General features: G+C 40.9%; 1 protein-coding gene across 1 annotated transcript; it reads right to left on the bottom strand.

The window, feature by feature from the left end:
• Positions 1–1,536: 1,536 nt before the first annotated feature.
• On the bottom strand, positions 1,537–6,112 carry LOC146599451 (uncharacterized). Its single transcript, XM_085298698.1, has 4 exons — positions 5,816–6,112; positions 5,392–5,451; positions 3,332–3,427; positions 1,537–2,031 (listed from the first exon to the last, which is right to left on the bottom strand). Exons 1-4 carry the CDS (start codon positions 6,110–6,112, stop codon positions 1,828–1,830), a joined length of 657 nt encoding a protein of 218 aa, XP_085154824.1. The 3' UTR covers positions 1,537–1,827.
• Positions 6,113–16,175: the final 10,063 nt, after the last annotated feature.

The raw sequence follows: 16,175 nt of genomic DNA, 5'->3' as shown, positions 1-16,175 counted from the left end.
TGCCTGACAGGTCTTATACCTGTCATGAAAGTCTACAGCAAATAAGTTATTCTCTATTACTAGAAAAAAATAGACAAAGATAGAGACAAACATGCTTCAAAGAACTTCATATGGTGATGTAAACGGACTGCTTTTGTTCATGCAGGCCACTGGATGTAAGTGCTGATTTCACTGACTTCAGCTAGAGCAAGTTTGCACGTACAGCTTCAAAGTGCCCTTTGCCTGCAAGTATCTAGAAGTTTGTATCAAGTTTGCAAAAGATTTATACCTAAAGTGCTACATATTTACTTCTTGCAAAACTGATGGCACTATTTTATATTGAGGACAACGGGTTGAGGGGATATGCTGGAGCCTGTTAAGTCTGGGGCGGAGGAGAGGGGAGAGCCATTAACAAGGAGACTCCAGATGAAATGAGCRGGAGCCAGGTTCAAAGCAGGGGCGCTTCCCCCCAGGTGCAGATGCTCAAAGTTTGCTGGAGCAGATGGCAAAGTTCATGGAGAGAAGTCYGCTGAGGGTAGTCAGCTCACATCCTTGAACCAGCGGTGTTTGGGAGGCTGTCTGTCTGGGCACAGTTCTGTTGTATTAGGCCCTGTGGTTGTACTCCTGCCCAGGCAACTACTTACGGCCATCGCTGGCGACCAGATCCTGATGACGTGCGACTGCTCCTGTGGTCTGTTCTGCAATTGCAAAGTCTGGGCAATGTTTTGCAAGGAAACGGAGGAGCTGCTGCACTGTTCTTRCTTCCTTTCAGTTTGGGAAAGTTGGGGATGTTTCTGCATTAGCAATCCAGTCAGTTCTCTTTATATCCGCAACGCATCCAGAAGTGAAAGAAGCCCTGACTAGCCTTTATCTATGCAAACATGATGGAGCAAGCTGGAATGAGAACAGTCCGCTCTCGAGGTTTCCACATGCACCGGCTCTGTTGTCCTTCAGGTCTCAGGCCAACAAAAATAGTAACGCGGTCAGTAAGCACGGAGGCTTTGTCTACTGAAAATCTCACTCAGGCCACCTTTCACTTCATTAAACTTGCATAAATCGTTGTGGATGGCCAAGCCCTCTTTCACCAACACTTACAAGACTGATGGATGCTCAGTGGGAAAATATTTTTATTGAAAAAAACATCTATACAGTTTGAGTGAAGATTTAATAAAAATCCTAGAGATCTGAGTGAATTTCCAAAAAATATTAAATAAAATCTTGCTTTACTTGGATGTAGGGGTGAAGTTTAAGATGGGTCTAAAATGGAAGACAGGTTGGAATATATAGCAGTGTTTGGAATTAAAACTTAATTTACAGTTTAAAGAAAGAGCTGGGGAAAGAAACATATTCTTAAATTTGTGTTGCTTTTAATGATATCAGTATATTAACTATGCCCTATTATGATGTCCTATTAATATTTTACTGACAAAGATTCATTTTATATAAATTTTTCAAAATATTTTTTTCTGGACTATTTCAGTCTCTTCTCATACAAAAGGAAAATAAAGGTTTTCTTTAAAAATTTAAATCAACTTTGATTTAGATAAATATGTTTGATTTTCAATTTGGGGGGAATATTTCATAATGCCTTATTATTTACAAAGCTTTATTTTCATTATTTAAATAAAAAAATRTTTATAAAATAGACCTCAAAAAAATCTTTTTAATTAGAAAAAAAGTTCAGATAAATAAAGAAAGAGAACAGTTCTAAGTTTACCTGGGCTCTTTCCATCTGCTGATGGAAACCCTTCTGTTGCTTTTCCTGACCAAGCTACATCTTCAGGGCAAATAATGCAGTTGCTGAACAGAAGATTATTATCTCAAAAGATGCAGAACCTCCCRTGGCTGTTACAGTTTAGGCTTCAAGCCTGCCTTCTCATTGTACGTGGGAGACTGAAGCTTTTCTTCGCCTAATACCTTGGAAGTCRAGTGCCAGAGCTCTTGGTTTCTGCTACATTTCTCTCTCTCATCAACCCAGAAGAGCAATTGTAGAGTAGCACCAACGCTTGATGGACATCCCCACAGAGGCACTGGACCTGAGGAAGCAAGGCCCTGGGAAGAGGGCAGGTCAGTARTTTACTTTGTGTGCGTTTTTTTAATTGCACTGTTTTGGATTGTTTTGCTAAACTGGATTTTTTTTTACTTGGGAAATAAAGGAAGATCATGTAGTTTGAGTGATGTAAATCATCACTAGAACTACAGAAATGAACGTGTTAACACAAGGTGTGAAAACCTGATGCTTTGAGATAAGTAGGTAAAATAACATAATTTGAGARTGAACATATAAAGAAATTTCTATTGACAAAGTATAGCCAACACATAAAAGACTGAGGATGAAAGAGATYCACAGTAAGAAAAAGTTATGTTCTGGGCTGGAAATGCTCTTAGAGATTTATTTGATTTCATTAGAGAACAGAGTGAAATATGTGCAAAGTAAAACTGCAACTCTGTACTCACACAAAAAGAATTGGTCTCAGAAGAGTGAAAAATGATTCCTGTCCTCATTTTCACAAAGAAACTCTAGGGGAGAGTGCCCATGTASTCTTTGTCATTTCTAATAGCAGTCAGTTGGGCAAATATGAACAAACCTGCGGCAGGTCAGCAAACTGCGGCTGTATATTGCAAAAAGTAAGCAAAACAGTCAAAATTGGTGGAAACTGCATAAAATTTGTAGGTAGCAGAAATGAAGGTATTTTACGAATTTAAGCATCAGACCATTACATTTTTGTACCTGCTAGTTTCCTGTGATGGAAATGTTCCACAGTTTTCCCTGGTGGGGAGAGGGGAATCCTGTAAGTTGTTTTTAACTCTTTCTAAATCTGATAGTTTGGAAAAAGTGGTAAGGCCCTGGTTTTATCCATCCTTTTCCAGCTTAGTAATTAGCAAATGAATCATAAGGCTGTGATGGACTCTACCTAGGGATATTGGCATAGGGATTTCTCTTGTTCCTGAATGTTTATTTTTATATATTAAACTTGGCTGTCATTTGGTTGGCATCATTTTCCCTTTCAGTCCAAGAAGGAAATCTTAAAGCATGATGCTTAGAGCAGGGAATGTAACAGTATATGCTGGAGTAATGTGGATTCCATAATTCTTTAATGCAGGCCAAGAAAGAGCACAAACTATTACTGGGAACTTTGTAACTGGAAAATGAGAGCTTAATAGAAATAAGGGGGGGGGGAACTTTCTGAAAGCAAGGTGTGTCTAGCCAGTGATTTCACTTGGGCTARGGCTTCATCTTTTATAAAATTAAGTACATGCAGCCCAAAATGCRAAGAAAAGATAAGATAGATCATATTTGTACATAATACTACTGTATAGTTGTGTTTTATACATAAAGGTTGGATTTTACCTTTCCCATGTGTAAAAGTGCAGCTTCTGCTCTTTCTCTTTTGAAGTGGTTATCTTCAAACTGATGATTTTGTGTGTCGTATGCTGTCTTGGAGTGCTACAAAAACACAGGAAGCTTTCTTGGACTTGAGCGTCTTCCACAGGATATTTGCCCATGAACATTTTTTATAGCAAGTATTACTGAATTTTACTGGATTTTTATCTTTTCATTTTTATATCTGTAAGAAGAGATAAAAAGAGCATTTCTTGCTAAAGAAGCTTGCAGATTCGAGGAGACTACTGAAGAAGGTTAGTTTGGTTTCAGTTTTGCTTTTCACTCAGGAGGAAACAAAACTTCCCCCTCCCCTCCCCTTGGCAATGGCACCAAGCGATCAAGTAAATCTTTCTTCGCACATAAGAAATTAGCCTCATACCAGTGGAACAAGTGTAAAGCCAGTGACCAACCCTGCATAACGTGTTCTACCATTAATGAATGAAAAATATCAAGTACGGTGCCTTTTCTCAGTCCAGTTGCCAGGCTATAATGAACAGTGCTGTCATTTGCCACCTCATCAGCGTTTTAGCTAACAAATGACAATTATTCATGAGACAACTAATAGGAACTCTCAGAGAACTCTCCTTTTTAGCTAACTTATGTTTGCTTCTTGTTACATTTTCTTGCCATCATCATTTAAATGAATTCAGTACATTACTTTATGGCTTTACTATGTTACTTTCTGTGTGTGTTACATGGTGGAATGCTTCTCGGTGCAAGTGCAATATTAAGATATGGCATTTTTCCATAATTTGTCACAATTTCTTTTGTGAATCTAGTATTTTCTGAAATGCCTGTGGTCCACTGGTAAAGTGGTTACAGAAATGCCTGCAGTCCTTGTTTATCACTCTATTAAACCATTTGCTTTATTTTTCCAAATTCCTGGAAACTGATTGCAGATAGAGCTGCTTTTTGCATTCCCACCTGCCTTTAGTACAGCATGTTTRTAGCCCTCTGAGTATAGTGAGCCTTGATAAAGAGAATATTCATCCTTTTCAGCTAGCTTCCCAACCTCCTAAGTTTTGAATGATGAATGTTTTTCTTTGTAGTAAAGAGTTGTAGGAACAGAGAAAACACTCCAAAGACCAAGCCAATACCACTGGCAGCATAAATAGTACTTAAATATGAAGCATAGTTTATGCATGGTATGCTTCTCCAGACTCTAGTTCCTTTCATTGTTTCCATCACTCCTTTGGTTCAGAAATAAATGTATTCAACCCAAAAGCCAAATAAAACTTCCCTTTACCTTTTTAAAGTGTAAATAGGTTCAGGACTCTAGAAAGACTTGCACAGACACTGAACTGACTGGTTTGCACAATGCCAGGTTTGTATTTATCTGCTGGCCAGAAAATTATATGAAGAAGCATCATAACTGAACTAAACTGCTGCCCTCTGCAAACTGGAGTACGCTGTGCTTTGGTAAAGTCCAAACACATGGAGCTCAAAGAAAGCCCTCTGCAGTATTTAATGGTGCTTACTACTTACTTTCTCTAGAAGCTGGGGCAGAAGGCTATTAAAAAAGTTATAAATTCATTAAACTTGAACCAAGAACAATAGGAAGAAGAAATGTTTATAATTTGGTAATAAGTTTTGGGTATTCCCATGACAACCTTATGGCTGCCTAAGCTTCTTGCTATTTATTCTGCTACCTTGGGTATATATACTGAATAAATATATCACAGTAACATAATGTTATTTTAATTCATTTGATGGTTATTTCTTGCAAGTAGCTTTAAAAGCTTTGTTAAATAAAAAAGTAATGGTAATTTTAATTTTCACACAATGAAAATAGCACTGTATATGGACAATAAAATAATGAGATCTATTTTTGGACTGTGCCTGCAAATGGCACATCTGATWTCTGTTTCTTCTTGAAAATTGTCTTTCTCAGTTTAATTCCATGGTATGTCTATTTTATAAACTCCCTTCTGTAATGTGCTGTGGAGGCCAAAGTGTTTAAGCTGGTTAATAAAAGCATGAGCAAACAGAGACAGTGAAAGAAAACATGCCTTGCCTCATGTATATACCTTTTCCATGAAAAGTAGAAGGTGACGATGAAATAGTGCCATCATACTCTGCCTGCCATCCTGTGGTCAAAATAGAACTTTACAGATGCTTATTAAAGAGGAAAAGTCTTAGTATTAAAAATTAGGATAGAGATAATAGCTGCAAAAATACTCAAACACAACAGTTAAGATACAGTTTTAGAATTCAAGTCTAGATTTTCTTAATACATATACTTTCGGGATAGTGTGTGTTTATATATGCACAGTAAGCATGGAAAACACATGCATAGCCACATTTTAGATAATAGTTGCAAAGTATAACTTAAGAGTATGAAATAGTATCTTCTTACAGAGCAGTACTTACATAGCCTTTCATCTAAATGTGTCAAAGTATTTTGTAAGTAGACAGGAAAATTGAAGCTCAGAAAAACTGATTTGTTCATACCGTTTGGCAACGGATCTGGGAAGAGACTGCAGGAGTCTGGTTTTGCAGTCTTGGCCTGGACCTCCAGAGGAATGAATCAGTAGCCAGGAGAACGTCAGTGGCTCGCTCGTCCTCCTCCCCAGCAGCCTGCAGAAAGCGGCTTTCGGCGAGTCTGGGGGCAGTGGGATGGGAGGCGAGAGCKTGGGGAGAGACATACCTCAAATACCAGACAGAGCTCTTGGCCAGCTCGACTCGCAGAGCAAAGAGTAGGAGAAATTTTCCCAACGAGCTGATGTCAAGTGTGGGATCTCTCCCCATTCCTATTCTGCTCCTTTCTAAAAATGTCTTCTGGTATGAAGCCAAAATCTCCAGACTGTAGCAGCCAAGAGCAACTCCAGTTAGTCCAGTGCCACTGGAGCGCTTCCCTTCTTTCTTGTCTAGCCTGCGTGGAGCATTTTACCTCGCTGCTTGACACACGTGGGATTTAGGCACTTGTTTGGCATTCTGATAAATTATGTGTAGTTCAGACTTTTATACWGTTGTTTGAATATTAATAACATATTTGCTTGTACATGATGGAGGAAATAACTTGGCTACTGGTTTATTAGTTGTTGATTGCATTTTCAGTGTGGTGGATGTGGTACGCTTGAAGTGTCTGGGAGACGGGGAGTGAGTGGCTTAGCTAAGTATGTGGTCTGTAGGCTATAGAGAGAAGTCAAAATGGAAAAATGATTTGCATTTGAATCTTTAAAACTGTAAAATGCCTAGGCTGTTATCTTTTATAAATATTCACTGTTAACAATAACAGGACCCTGGAGTAAATCTTGAGCCACTGACTGTGATAGGGCCAAGATTTTACTCTCTAGCTCACAAACTTTTCTGTTGGCTAAGTTCAATTGCTCCAATGTAATTTTGTTGTCAAAGGAAGTCATTATCAGGAGAAGAGGCAATTTCGTAGTGACTAAAGTCAGATTGATTTTTTTTTTTTTTTTGATTGGAATTTGAGTTTACTGGTGAGATGGACCAGAGAATACAACTGTAGAACTGTTTTCTTATTAGAGGTAACTTTCTCATCAGTATGAACTAGCAGTTTAGGATTTTGAGCCACACAGAGCCTTTCCATGCTGCAGGATAAACTTTAGCTGTGGCGTTGATAGGAATAGCACTTTTAAAATGTTAAATTTTTTAAAATAATTACCCTATCCAGGTAAGTCTTCTTTTTTTCCTTTTTTTTTTTCCTCTTTTTTGGTTGCTATTTACGGTTTTGCTCCTTCTAAAGACTTGAAGTACTAGAAACCAAAGGGCTATAAAGAACCTTCTTTCCTATAAGAATGCAATATATAGCATGTATCTGTTAATAACCCAGGGACTTAAGTGGCTGCTTTTACTGAGTTAAGTTAAAACAGACATTTGAGAGAATGAAAGAATAGGTTTCTTAACCTATTTAAAAAGAAAGCAGGTTACTAGAAATACAAAGTTTATATCTGGCTGCATTTGTGTCACGTATCAACACTCTTGCACGAATATCACCATTCTTATCTTCACCAAATGAAACACTGGACTCCCTGTTTATCCTACAGCACTCTTCTATCATGGCTAGGCTTTCAGAATGGTAAATCATGCTATGTTTATCTTAAGAGATCATTTTTGGCCAAGACTGAATACAGGACTGACAATCCAGATAGTTTTGAAAGTATGGAGCAGTTTTGGAGAGAACAGGATTTCATCATGTTGGTGGAAAGTTTAGAAATTCAAAGCAGACTCCCTGTATGCATGCTGCTGGTGGAAAGTCACCAAGGATACAGGTTTGTTTTCATTGCATGACTTTCCCTGACAACCATCTCTGCTAAAAGAACGAAGGAACAGGTCGGGACGTGAGGGACTGCTCCACCACTCAAGAGRAGCAGCTTCCTATATCACTTGTTCAACTCCACTGGTCCCAGAAGGCAAGAGCAGGAAGTAACAATGAGTATGTCGTGCTGCTACTTCTAGTCATTGCCAACATTTATAGCATCATGCAGAAAAGGTGTTCCCTAGCCCTAAGTGAATGAAACCTCTAAATCAAGAGCTGCACACATGCTAATAAAGCAGCTGCTTACGTGTCAGACCTAGCCTTGTAAATACTTCACATCTTTGCATAGTTTTCATCTCCTTAGAGGTATAGAAACCATATATCCATCTAGGAAGGTGCTATTAAGGACAAGTGAATGTCTACATGCAGTATATTTTGTTTGAATTGTCATTTGGATGAAGGTGCTTACAGAAACAGCTTTTCACTAGAAAACTGAGCTAGAGCTGAAGTGATTCACAGGAAAAATAAAGGCTACGAGACTCAGTTCAAATAGAGCTGGAAAGAGGCAGTAATTCGTCCCCTACTCCATTATGTAATTTGACAGTAGGTTAGAAGTGCTGTCAGCAGCAGAACTAGTTCTTCTAAAATCTATTCGTATGAACTACAGATTTCATTGTAYCCTAACTTTTGTGAGGGGTGTTGGCTCCTGTGTGCTTTATTTGCAGCCTTTGTGGAAGTCCTTGGGGARGAACCTCAACCTTATCCCTGAAGACAGAGACCACACGTACCCTGTCTGCAGTGACGGAGGTGGAGGGGGGGCCAGCAGCGAGCCAGAGGGCTCCTGTCCCCGGGGGGGAGGGGGGCGGTGAGGGTAATCTTAGTGGGGAAACAGGAACCATGTCGTTGGCACTCTTGATGATGGGCAGCTCTTCTTATAAGACAAAAATCCCTGCTGTTTTGCTGTCCATCACTTTCTACCTGGTGGAACAGCACAAGTATTTGTGGTGCATCTCTGTCCATTTCTTGCTGTCTGGTGACTGCTTTTAAGGGATGCTTGTATAAGAATCTGGTGTGGTTGAAGCTAAAGAAGCTGCATGGACTGTAGCTCCATTTTTTTTTAAACAGGCCTTTACAAACAAGCACTAGAGAAATTACCTTTTCAGGAAGTGCAAGGACTTTCTTTAAAAATTTTGCCTCCTCTTCAACATTTTTTTCTCTGTCAGACAGTCTCTGGAATTCATTTAAATACCATTCTTCAGCAGCCACTGTATCCTACATATTGATGTAAAAGTTTCCAGTGGCTTTCATTAATCTGATTTCTTGAATTATTTTGATGCTTAATTAACAGATTCATTGTGGCAACTGAGATCTCAGAAATTAGACTTTGTTTGCCAGTGCATGGTAATTTGTGCTTTCAGCTTGGTGACTRTTAAGGTAAACTGATGGCTCTCACAAGCTTTACTGGACAGAAGTATATAAATGTTGATTATGCTATTTGTTGGGTAGGTCTTAACTGACTGCATGCCAAGCAGCTGCCTTCTCCCTAGCTACTGCGTAGTTGCTTTTCTAGCAGTTTTTTCTCCTTTCTTCATTCCCTAGCCACGTATGTACTTTCTCTTTTCTGCTAGTGCTTTATTCTACACAGATGCTCTGTTGATGATCTTTGAATGTAGAAAGGGAAAAGCCCCTATAATTAATATTTTTCCTCTTTGGCAGTTAAGCACTTGGCCACGTCTCTGTGTTCTCTTCCTACCAATATTGTTTCCAGATGTTTTCTTGGTGTTTCTTTTTGTTTGCATTTGGATTGTCACTCGAGCATTAGTGCTCTGTTTTTTAGAGGAAAGCCTTTGACTTGGTAGACATGGACCCAAGCCGCAATTGTGTGACCTCAGCTTCCTCAGTTTGAGGTTATGTTTGGATCGGAGATTTTGGTTTGGCCTGTCCTATTGGAARGGGCCAGACAGAAAGTTCATTTTTGAATTTAGAGATGACTTTTCACCAATTTCAAGATTACACAGTTTATTGCTTCACTTTGACTACATGTGGAGACAAACTCAATTCCTAAAGATTTAACTCATTTGCAACAACATTATGGGTTTATTTCCTCTTTGGTGAAAATACGACCCAGAGATCTGAACTTGACATGGGCTTGCTCCAGAGTGCTGTGAACACGATCTTAAGAAAGAGGATAGTCTCTCTTCGTAAGCTGGAAGTGAGACTATCCTCTCGCTGAAGTTTGAAATGACCCTGACCTAAACCTGAGACATACTGCTCTGATCAGAGGAAGTGAGGCRTAGTTTCTGCCTGCTACCTCAAGTGCTTGGTCTTGGTGGAGTCTCTGACATTCAGTCTTGCCAACTGTGTTCTGTAAGAAAAGTGTAGCCCATGATATGAGTAACTCACTAGCAGTTTTGGTGTAGAAAGAAGAATAAATTAGCAGCTTGAATAACAAAAAACCCTTTAGGTACCTTGTGTTTCTCACAGCTCTGGCTACTCACTGCACATAATGTGCAAGARAAAAGGTACAGTCTTTTCTTACACAATCCAGGTATTCTCATCTCAACTTCTGGCTACTGTTTCCAGCCTGAAGAGATCAATTACTGTCTTCCTAGACCTAAAGTGTGGTCTTTGTTTCACAAGTCACCACTTTTACCTCCTGCTGGTGGGAAATCTGGCCCTTTATCCTGTCCTTGGGTAGTGGAAGGTAGAAAAGGAAGACTAACTGGAAGTAGGCCTTCCAAGCAGATAACTACATTATAAATATGAGGCTTTTGCTAACCAAATTATACATGCGATCCCAAAACCAATGCATTCATGGTTCACAATTCAGATCTATTCTAAATTCACTCCTGGTGCAGAAACAGGGACTTACAGCCCCAAATTGCGTGAATGCCAAACATGTCAAATATTATAGTAGGGCTTTTCCAGACAGTTCCGTTATAGTGAAGGTAAGAGGGCTTCGTGGAATTAGAAGCAAAAATGTTTTATAACTGCTGGTCCTCAAGATTGTGGTTCCCATGCTAGGGCACCCTATACTGTCAGGCAAAGGAGGCAATGAACAAAACAAATTCACCCTGCCRTTCAGACTTGCCGAAAAAGAGCGAGTAGCTTGATGTTGCAGCCGACTCCAGGTATCACCTCCCCTCCCTCAGCTAGAAGAAAATCAGCGCAAATACTGTATTATAAATTATGGTTAATTTGACAAGATATAAATCTTTATTCCTATGGCTGGTCTGGATCAGCCAGAAGTGACTAAATCTGGGAAACTGGTCTAAATCTAGCAGCCATGTGAGATGACATGATTCACAGGTACTTATCATCTGCAGTTACAGACAGAAAGGAGCGTGACACTCTTCTAATTTCTCTTAAAATGGAGAATGCTTGAAGAAACACAAAAGCTTCACCTTTTTTCAGCCCACAGGAGGGCAACATTGAGCTGCAGCTGAAACTAACAGGCTTTGCCAAAACAGGTGTACAGTTTACTAATTTAAGAATTAATGAATTGAAACGAGTTGGTTAATTTAGAGATACAGACTGTAGATATTTAGCGGTGTGCTGGCCTGCATTCACGCTGACTTCATTTAGGTTGTATTTGTGGTTAATTTGTAATTGTCCTAAATTGCATATGTCACCTGTGGCCAATGAAAATAGGTGTTGTGAACAGCAGGGCRAACTCGTGTGTTAGGCAGTTCTGTTTACTTTGGTAGTTCTCTTCCCAAACTGTATTTTGTAATTAACTGTTGTGTTGAGAAAAACTCAACAGGACTATGTAAGAAGGTTTGTAGGCTGAGAACATGAATTGCATGATCCTGATCTAAAATTCAGTTATTTAGGAAGCATGGGCCATGATGGGATGAATACAAGTGGTTTTCAGTAGTCAAGGTAGTATATCAAATATAGCTGCACAAAGAATTTCCGTCCTGCAATAATTTGTTGACTCCATAAATTCTGATCACAGCCTGGAGCTAGCTCCTGAGGGAGGTTGAGAGGCCTGACTCAGGAGAGGTGAAAAATGAGGTTGCTAGGCCAGATCCTAAGAGGCTGGGAAGGTAGCTTGCTGGGAGTGAGGCACTCCAATACCTTCTGAGCTCCTGGCCGTGTGATGTTTGCAAGGTTTCAGTCAASTGCTAAAATAAAGCATTTCTCTCTCTGGGCAGGTAGCAAAATCCAACAGCGACCATGAGCAGGTAAACAGCCAGCAGAGGCAGTGGCACACGTGTACCCGTCGGCAAAGGTGTGCTGAGAGCAGGCTGGGAGCCGCGCTGTGGAAGATCAGTGCGAAGCGTGTGGGCGCTGGGCACGCCTCCGAGCTCTAGGCCAAGCACACGGGCTGCGAGCGCCAAGCCCCAGTTAGGTGCTGACAGGAAACGGCACCGCGCTCCTGCCGACGGCAAACGGCTCGGCGGGCCGCTCCGCGCTGAGCGCAGCCGCGGGTGTGCGGAGAGCGCGCTACCGGTGCTGCGACACACACGTCATGTCGGTGCAAGGGAGAAAAGCAAAGACTCGGTGGCTAACCGCTTTGTAAGGAGCAGCTGAACTGGCTGTTTGCAGAGGAGGTGCAGCAGGCAAGGGCTTAGTTTGCAGAACAGTATCTGCTTCCAGTGGAGAAGGATGGGCCTCAGGCAGCGGCCGAGCTGGCGCCGAGAGCCGCATAAGCCCTGATATTGGCACCAGTCGTCAGTGTCCCTGGGCTGGGGAAGGGAAAAGGGGGAGCGACCGTAGGCTGTGACAGAGAAACCACCACAAAACTACTCTTCACCCCTTACCTCTGCTGTATCCTTTAGGCAAAGCCATTTGTGCCGGTGCTCGGCGTTTCAGGCTACCTGCGTGCTGTGCGAGAGTTGGAGAGACTCTGGTGGGGGTGCTGGGGTATCACGCACTAGTTAACGGCGATATTATTGACCAAAATGATCCAGAGAGATAGGCCTTGAGGGGAAGGCTGTTTGCTTGGTTTGCGGTTTTTTTAGATGTGATGTCTTTTGTTGGACTTAACTCATTCACAGTCAGGTTGAGAGAGCTCTCAGGTTTTATGTCCRTGCTCCGTGGACTTCAACAGTATGGTTAAGAGATCTCGACTCAGGTGCTTTGCAGTCTCATGGAGACAACACGTTGCCAAGTCAAACAAGATGTATAGTTTGGAAACTTTCTTCTCCCAGTCATATAAACTGAAAGCATTTTTGAAAGTGAAAGCCTGGAGCCTATAACAAAGCATGGATTCTTGCCAAATTCCATGGTTCCTTAAGCAGAGAATATTTGTAGTCCCTTTTTAATGCTCAAAGCAGGAATGAGTGAGCTTTTCTTTCCCCAGAGGTTTCCAAACTATATTGGCATACACTAGAAAAGCTCTGACAGGACACACTAGATGATGAATTGAGACATAAAGGATACCTTCTAGTATTTTATTAGAAAAGTAATTGTTTGGATGTGTATTATTASTAGTTTTGCCAGAGGCAGGTATACAATTTCATATAGCTAGTAAAATTAACTCTCTGTGGATTGACATTTTTGAGAAACTAGCAATCTGTAAAGACTCAAAACAAAACAAAACCCCTCTTTTTTTTTTTTATCCACAGTGCCCTTTTTGGGTCCTTGAGAGTCAGACTCATATCTGAAAACAATTCCAAAGCATTACACTTCTATGAAAGAAACAATTCAATAAGGAAATGGTCAGGCTCCTAGACCAACACAGTTGGGCTTGCACTTYTGGATACAGTCCGTAATAGTTTTGTTCTTTGTGTGTGTTGTGCTGTCTTGGCCCTGCCAGAAAAAAATACAGATTTTTTTTTCAGATGTGCTTACTCTATTTGTTACCAACAATGTAAGTATGGACACTAAGAGGTTAATCAGAATGGTTTAAAGAAAAAAATACTTCTACATGCTTTTATGGAAAGATCAAGTATGCTAATAAAATAATTCTTTAAAAAATAAAACCCTAGTTAGCTGAGAAAATGAGTTAAAACTCTGCACTTGGTTTTGACTTTCCTTKATGTTTTAAATGGAAGGGTGTGTGCGGTTCCCCCCTCCACACACACACTCATGATTTTCCTCCTCATTGAAAGATGATCCATATGTCTTTATTGGTGAAAGACAGGAGCAGTCAGATGTATCAAATCCAGAAAAGAATATAGCAGGTACGACTGATACGAACATATGTAATTACACAGGCGAGATTGCACTGTGGATGGGGGAGAAGGAGGGTGCGTGGGTGCACAGCACTGCACCATCTCTTGCCATCACGATCTCTGCCCTGGAGGAAGCTACAAGCATGCAGGAGCTGGACAGAAGTGCTAAAATGATGGATGAAGTGACACCAGTTTTGATAAAATTCCCCCTTTCTCTCCTTCCTTGCAACAGCTAGGAGCCCTAGGTTATCATACCAAGAGTAGCTAAGAAATAATCAGATGAGAACAAGTCTGTGCTGACTGGCCTCAAATTGAGGTTCCTGGTGCTTGCTCAATTTTCATTTCCCTCTAGGAAATTCCCTTCTTGTGCTACCTCTGATTCCTGCTCTCCAGCCCCTCTCCTCCCTTCTGAAGTACTCTACTAAACCCTTTTGACAAGGAGCAGTTTCACAAGCTGTTTTGGGAGGCAGCACCTCCTCCTGACCTCCCGCACCACTGCCTCACTTGTTTCAGTGCCAGGTCAGTAGTGCACAACAGGAAGGAGAAACCTTTTAAAGGAGTCACTGCTGCTATAAGAAATGCCTATGAAACTGGAGTTTTAAATGCACACCATTTGGCTGTTGGTTTAAAGCAAATGGGATGATACAGTAGGAAAATACGATTAAAAAAAAAATACAGCCAGCCAACCCCAAACCCTTCCTTTTCTTATCCCCTGCCTCTCAACAGCATAGATCCAGCTGTAGCCCAGATTCCTTCAAGAAAAAGTGTGAAATGAAAAAAAAAAAATGGAGGCAAATGTGCAGCTGAGGGGGAAGTTGGATAGAACTTTATTACAGGGGTTAGTGTTGTTTCAAAATAAATATGTAAGACCTCTGCTTTTTATTCCATAGCCTTGCAAAAATCAAAACTTCAGATAACATCYTTCTAAACAGTGAACAACGATGACAAGCTCTTGGACAAAGCTGCACTTCTCAAAGTTACCAGTCAGGCCAGTATCCAATCCAGCAGTTCTCAGCTAGCAAGCACCTGTAAGTACTTTTTGTCTTGGTTTGATTTTTCAGTTGAAAAATGATGCATTTCAGGGTGAAGTGTGTGTTTTTTGTATGCRTGTATATGTGCTTGTGCATATGTACTCACTGATTTCATTAGTTCCTTGGCCTCCAGGCCCTTGCTATGTATGCCAGGACCATGCTATGATTCACTGGTACAACCTTCAGGAGGGACGAAGGGCATGGCTGAAATGCGTGCAGCCACAGCGATGTCATGTTCAGGCTGCACAGAGTCTCTGTCTGGGTCAATGAAGGMGCTCAGAATTAGAAAAGATCACTGATATTCCCAAGTTCTGTTACTGAGGAACAAGAAAAACCTTGTTCAAGAGCACAAACACATACAAAAAAGAATATTGTCTTCCACAGAAATGAAGTACTGAGCACTCACTGCACCTTCCATGTATAATCTCTTAGCAACTCAACTTCCTGGCCCTTGAACTTGAATAAAACACACAAACAATAGGAAATTCAACCCCCCCCCCCCAGCAGGGACTTTCTACTGTGGAGCAGTYGTTAAGGACTCTATAAAGTGCTCTGGGACCAGTACTGAGTGATTGTGCATAAATCTCTGGAATATCTTAAAGGCTGGGAAGTTGAAAAGACCTTGGTGAAGCTGGGCTGCAGGAGATCTGGGATCACAGATGAGTCAGCGGGAGGCTGCACATCGGGGCCACAAAGAGCCTGGTGGCAGCAATGAGGGTAACGAGCAAAGTTTACGCATCCTGAAAGCACAGGCTCCAGTACTGAAACTAAAGGAAATCACCATTAGTTTCTGACGGCACAGGGATTAGCATTGCTCAGCTGTGTCCCATAAATCTCTCCATGACCCAGCTGTAATTCACAGACCAATGAACCAGCTCCTTATATGGATACGTCTACATGGTATATTGCAGAAACAAGTTTGCTGTGTTGGTTCTCTGAGCCAGCTGATAGCTACATCACCATATTAGCATGGCACCACTTTGGAGCTAATAAGCCCTGCAGAGAAACAAGTATATTAGCATGGGCTCTGTGCCATGCTCATGCTATCAGATGGCTTTCAGATCACAGTTGGCTTATGCCCTGCTGCTCTGGAGCACAGGCAGAGTGAACACAAGTTGCATCTGAATGTCATATGTAGGTAAAGGGCAATTTGTTTATCCACTTGATAAAAGGATAAAGATGATCTTAAGCTGGCATAAATACATTAATTCTCCTGAAGTGACTGACTATGCAGCTCCAGAGAACCTCTTGTGGGAATTTGACATTTGGGTTGTCACAATGAATTGAAGACTAAGAATTTTAAAATCTTTAATGGCATTAAGGAATTAAAATCCAAAGCTCTGGATGATCTGTACAAAGAGAGCACTGTACAGATTAAAATTCTTCAGAGAGCTCAGAGTTTTCATTCCCTTCTGCAATTATAGAAACTTCTTTAA

Source organism: Rhea americana, unplaced genomic scaffold (genome assembly GCF_003343005.1).
Source record: "Rhea americana isolate MKP2758 unplaced genomic scaffold, rheAme1 scaffold_14, whole genome shotgun sequence".
NCBI classification, from domain to species: domain Eukaryota; kingdom Metazoa; phylum Chordata; class Aves; order Rheiformes; family Rheidae; genus Rhea; species Rhea americana.
Note: the sequence above shows the minus strand (reverse complement) of the source record. Positions and strands in the feature narration are given on the sequence as shown.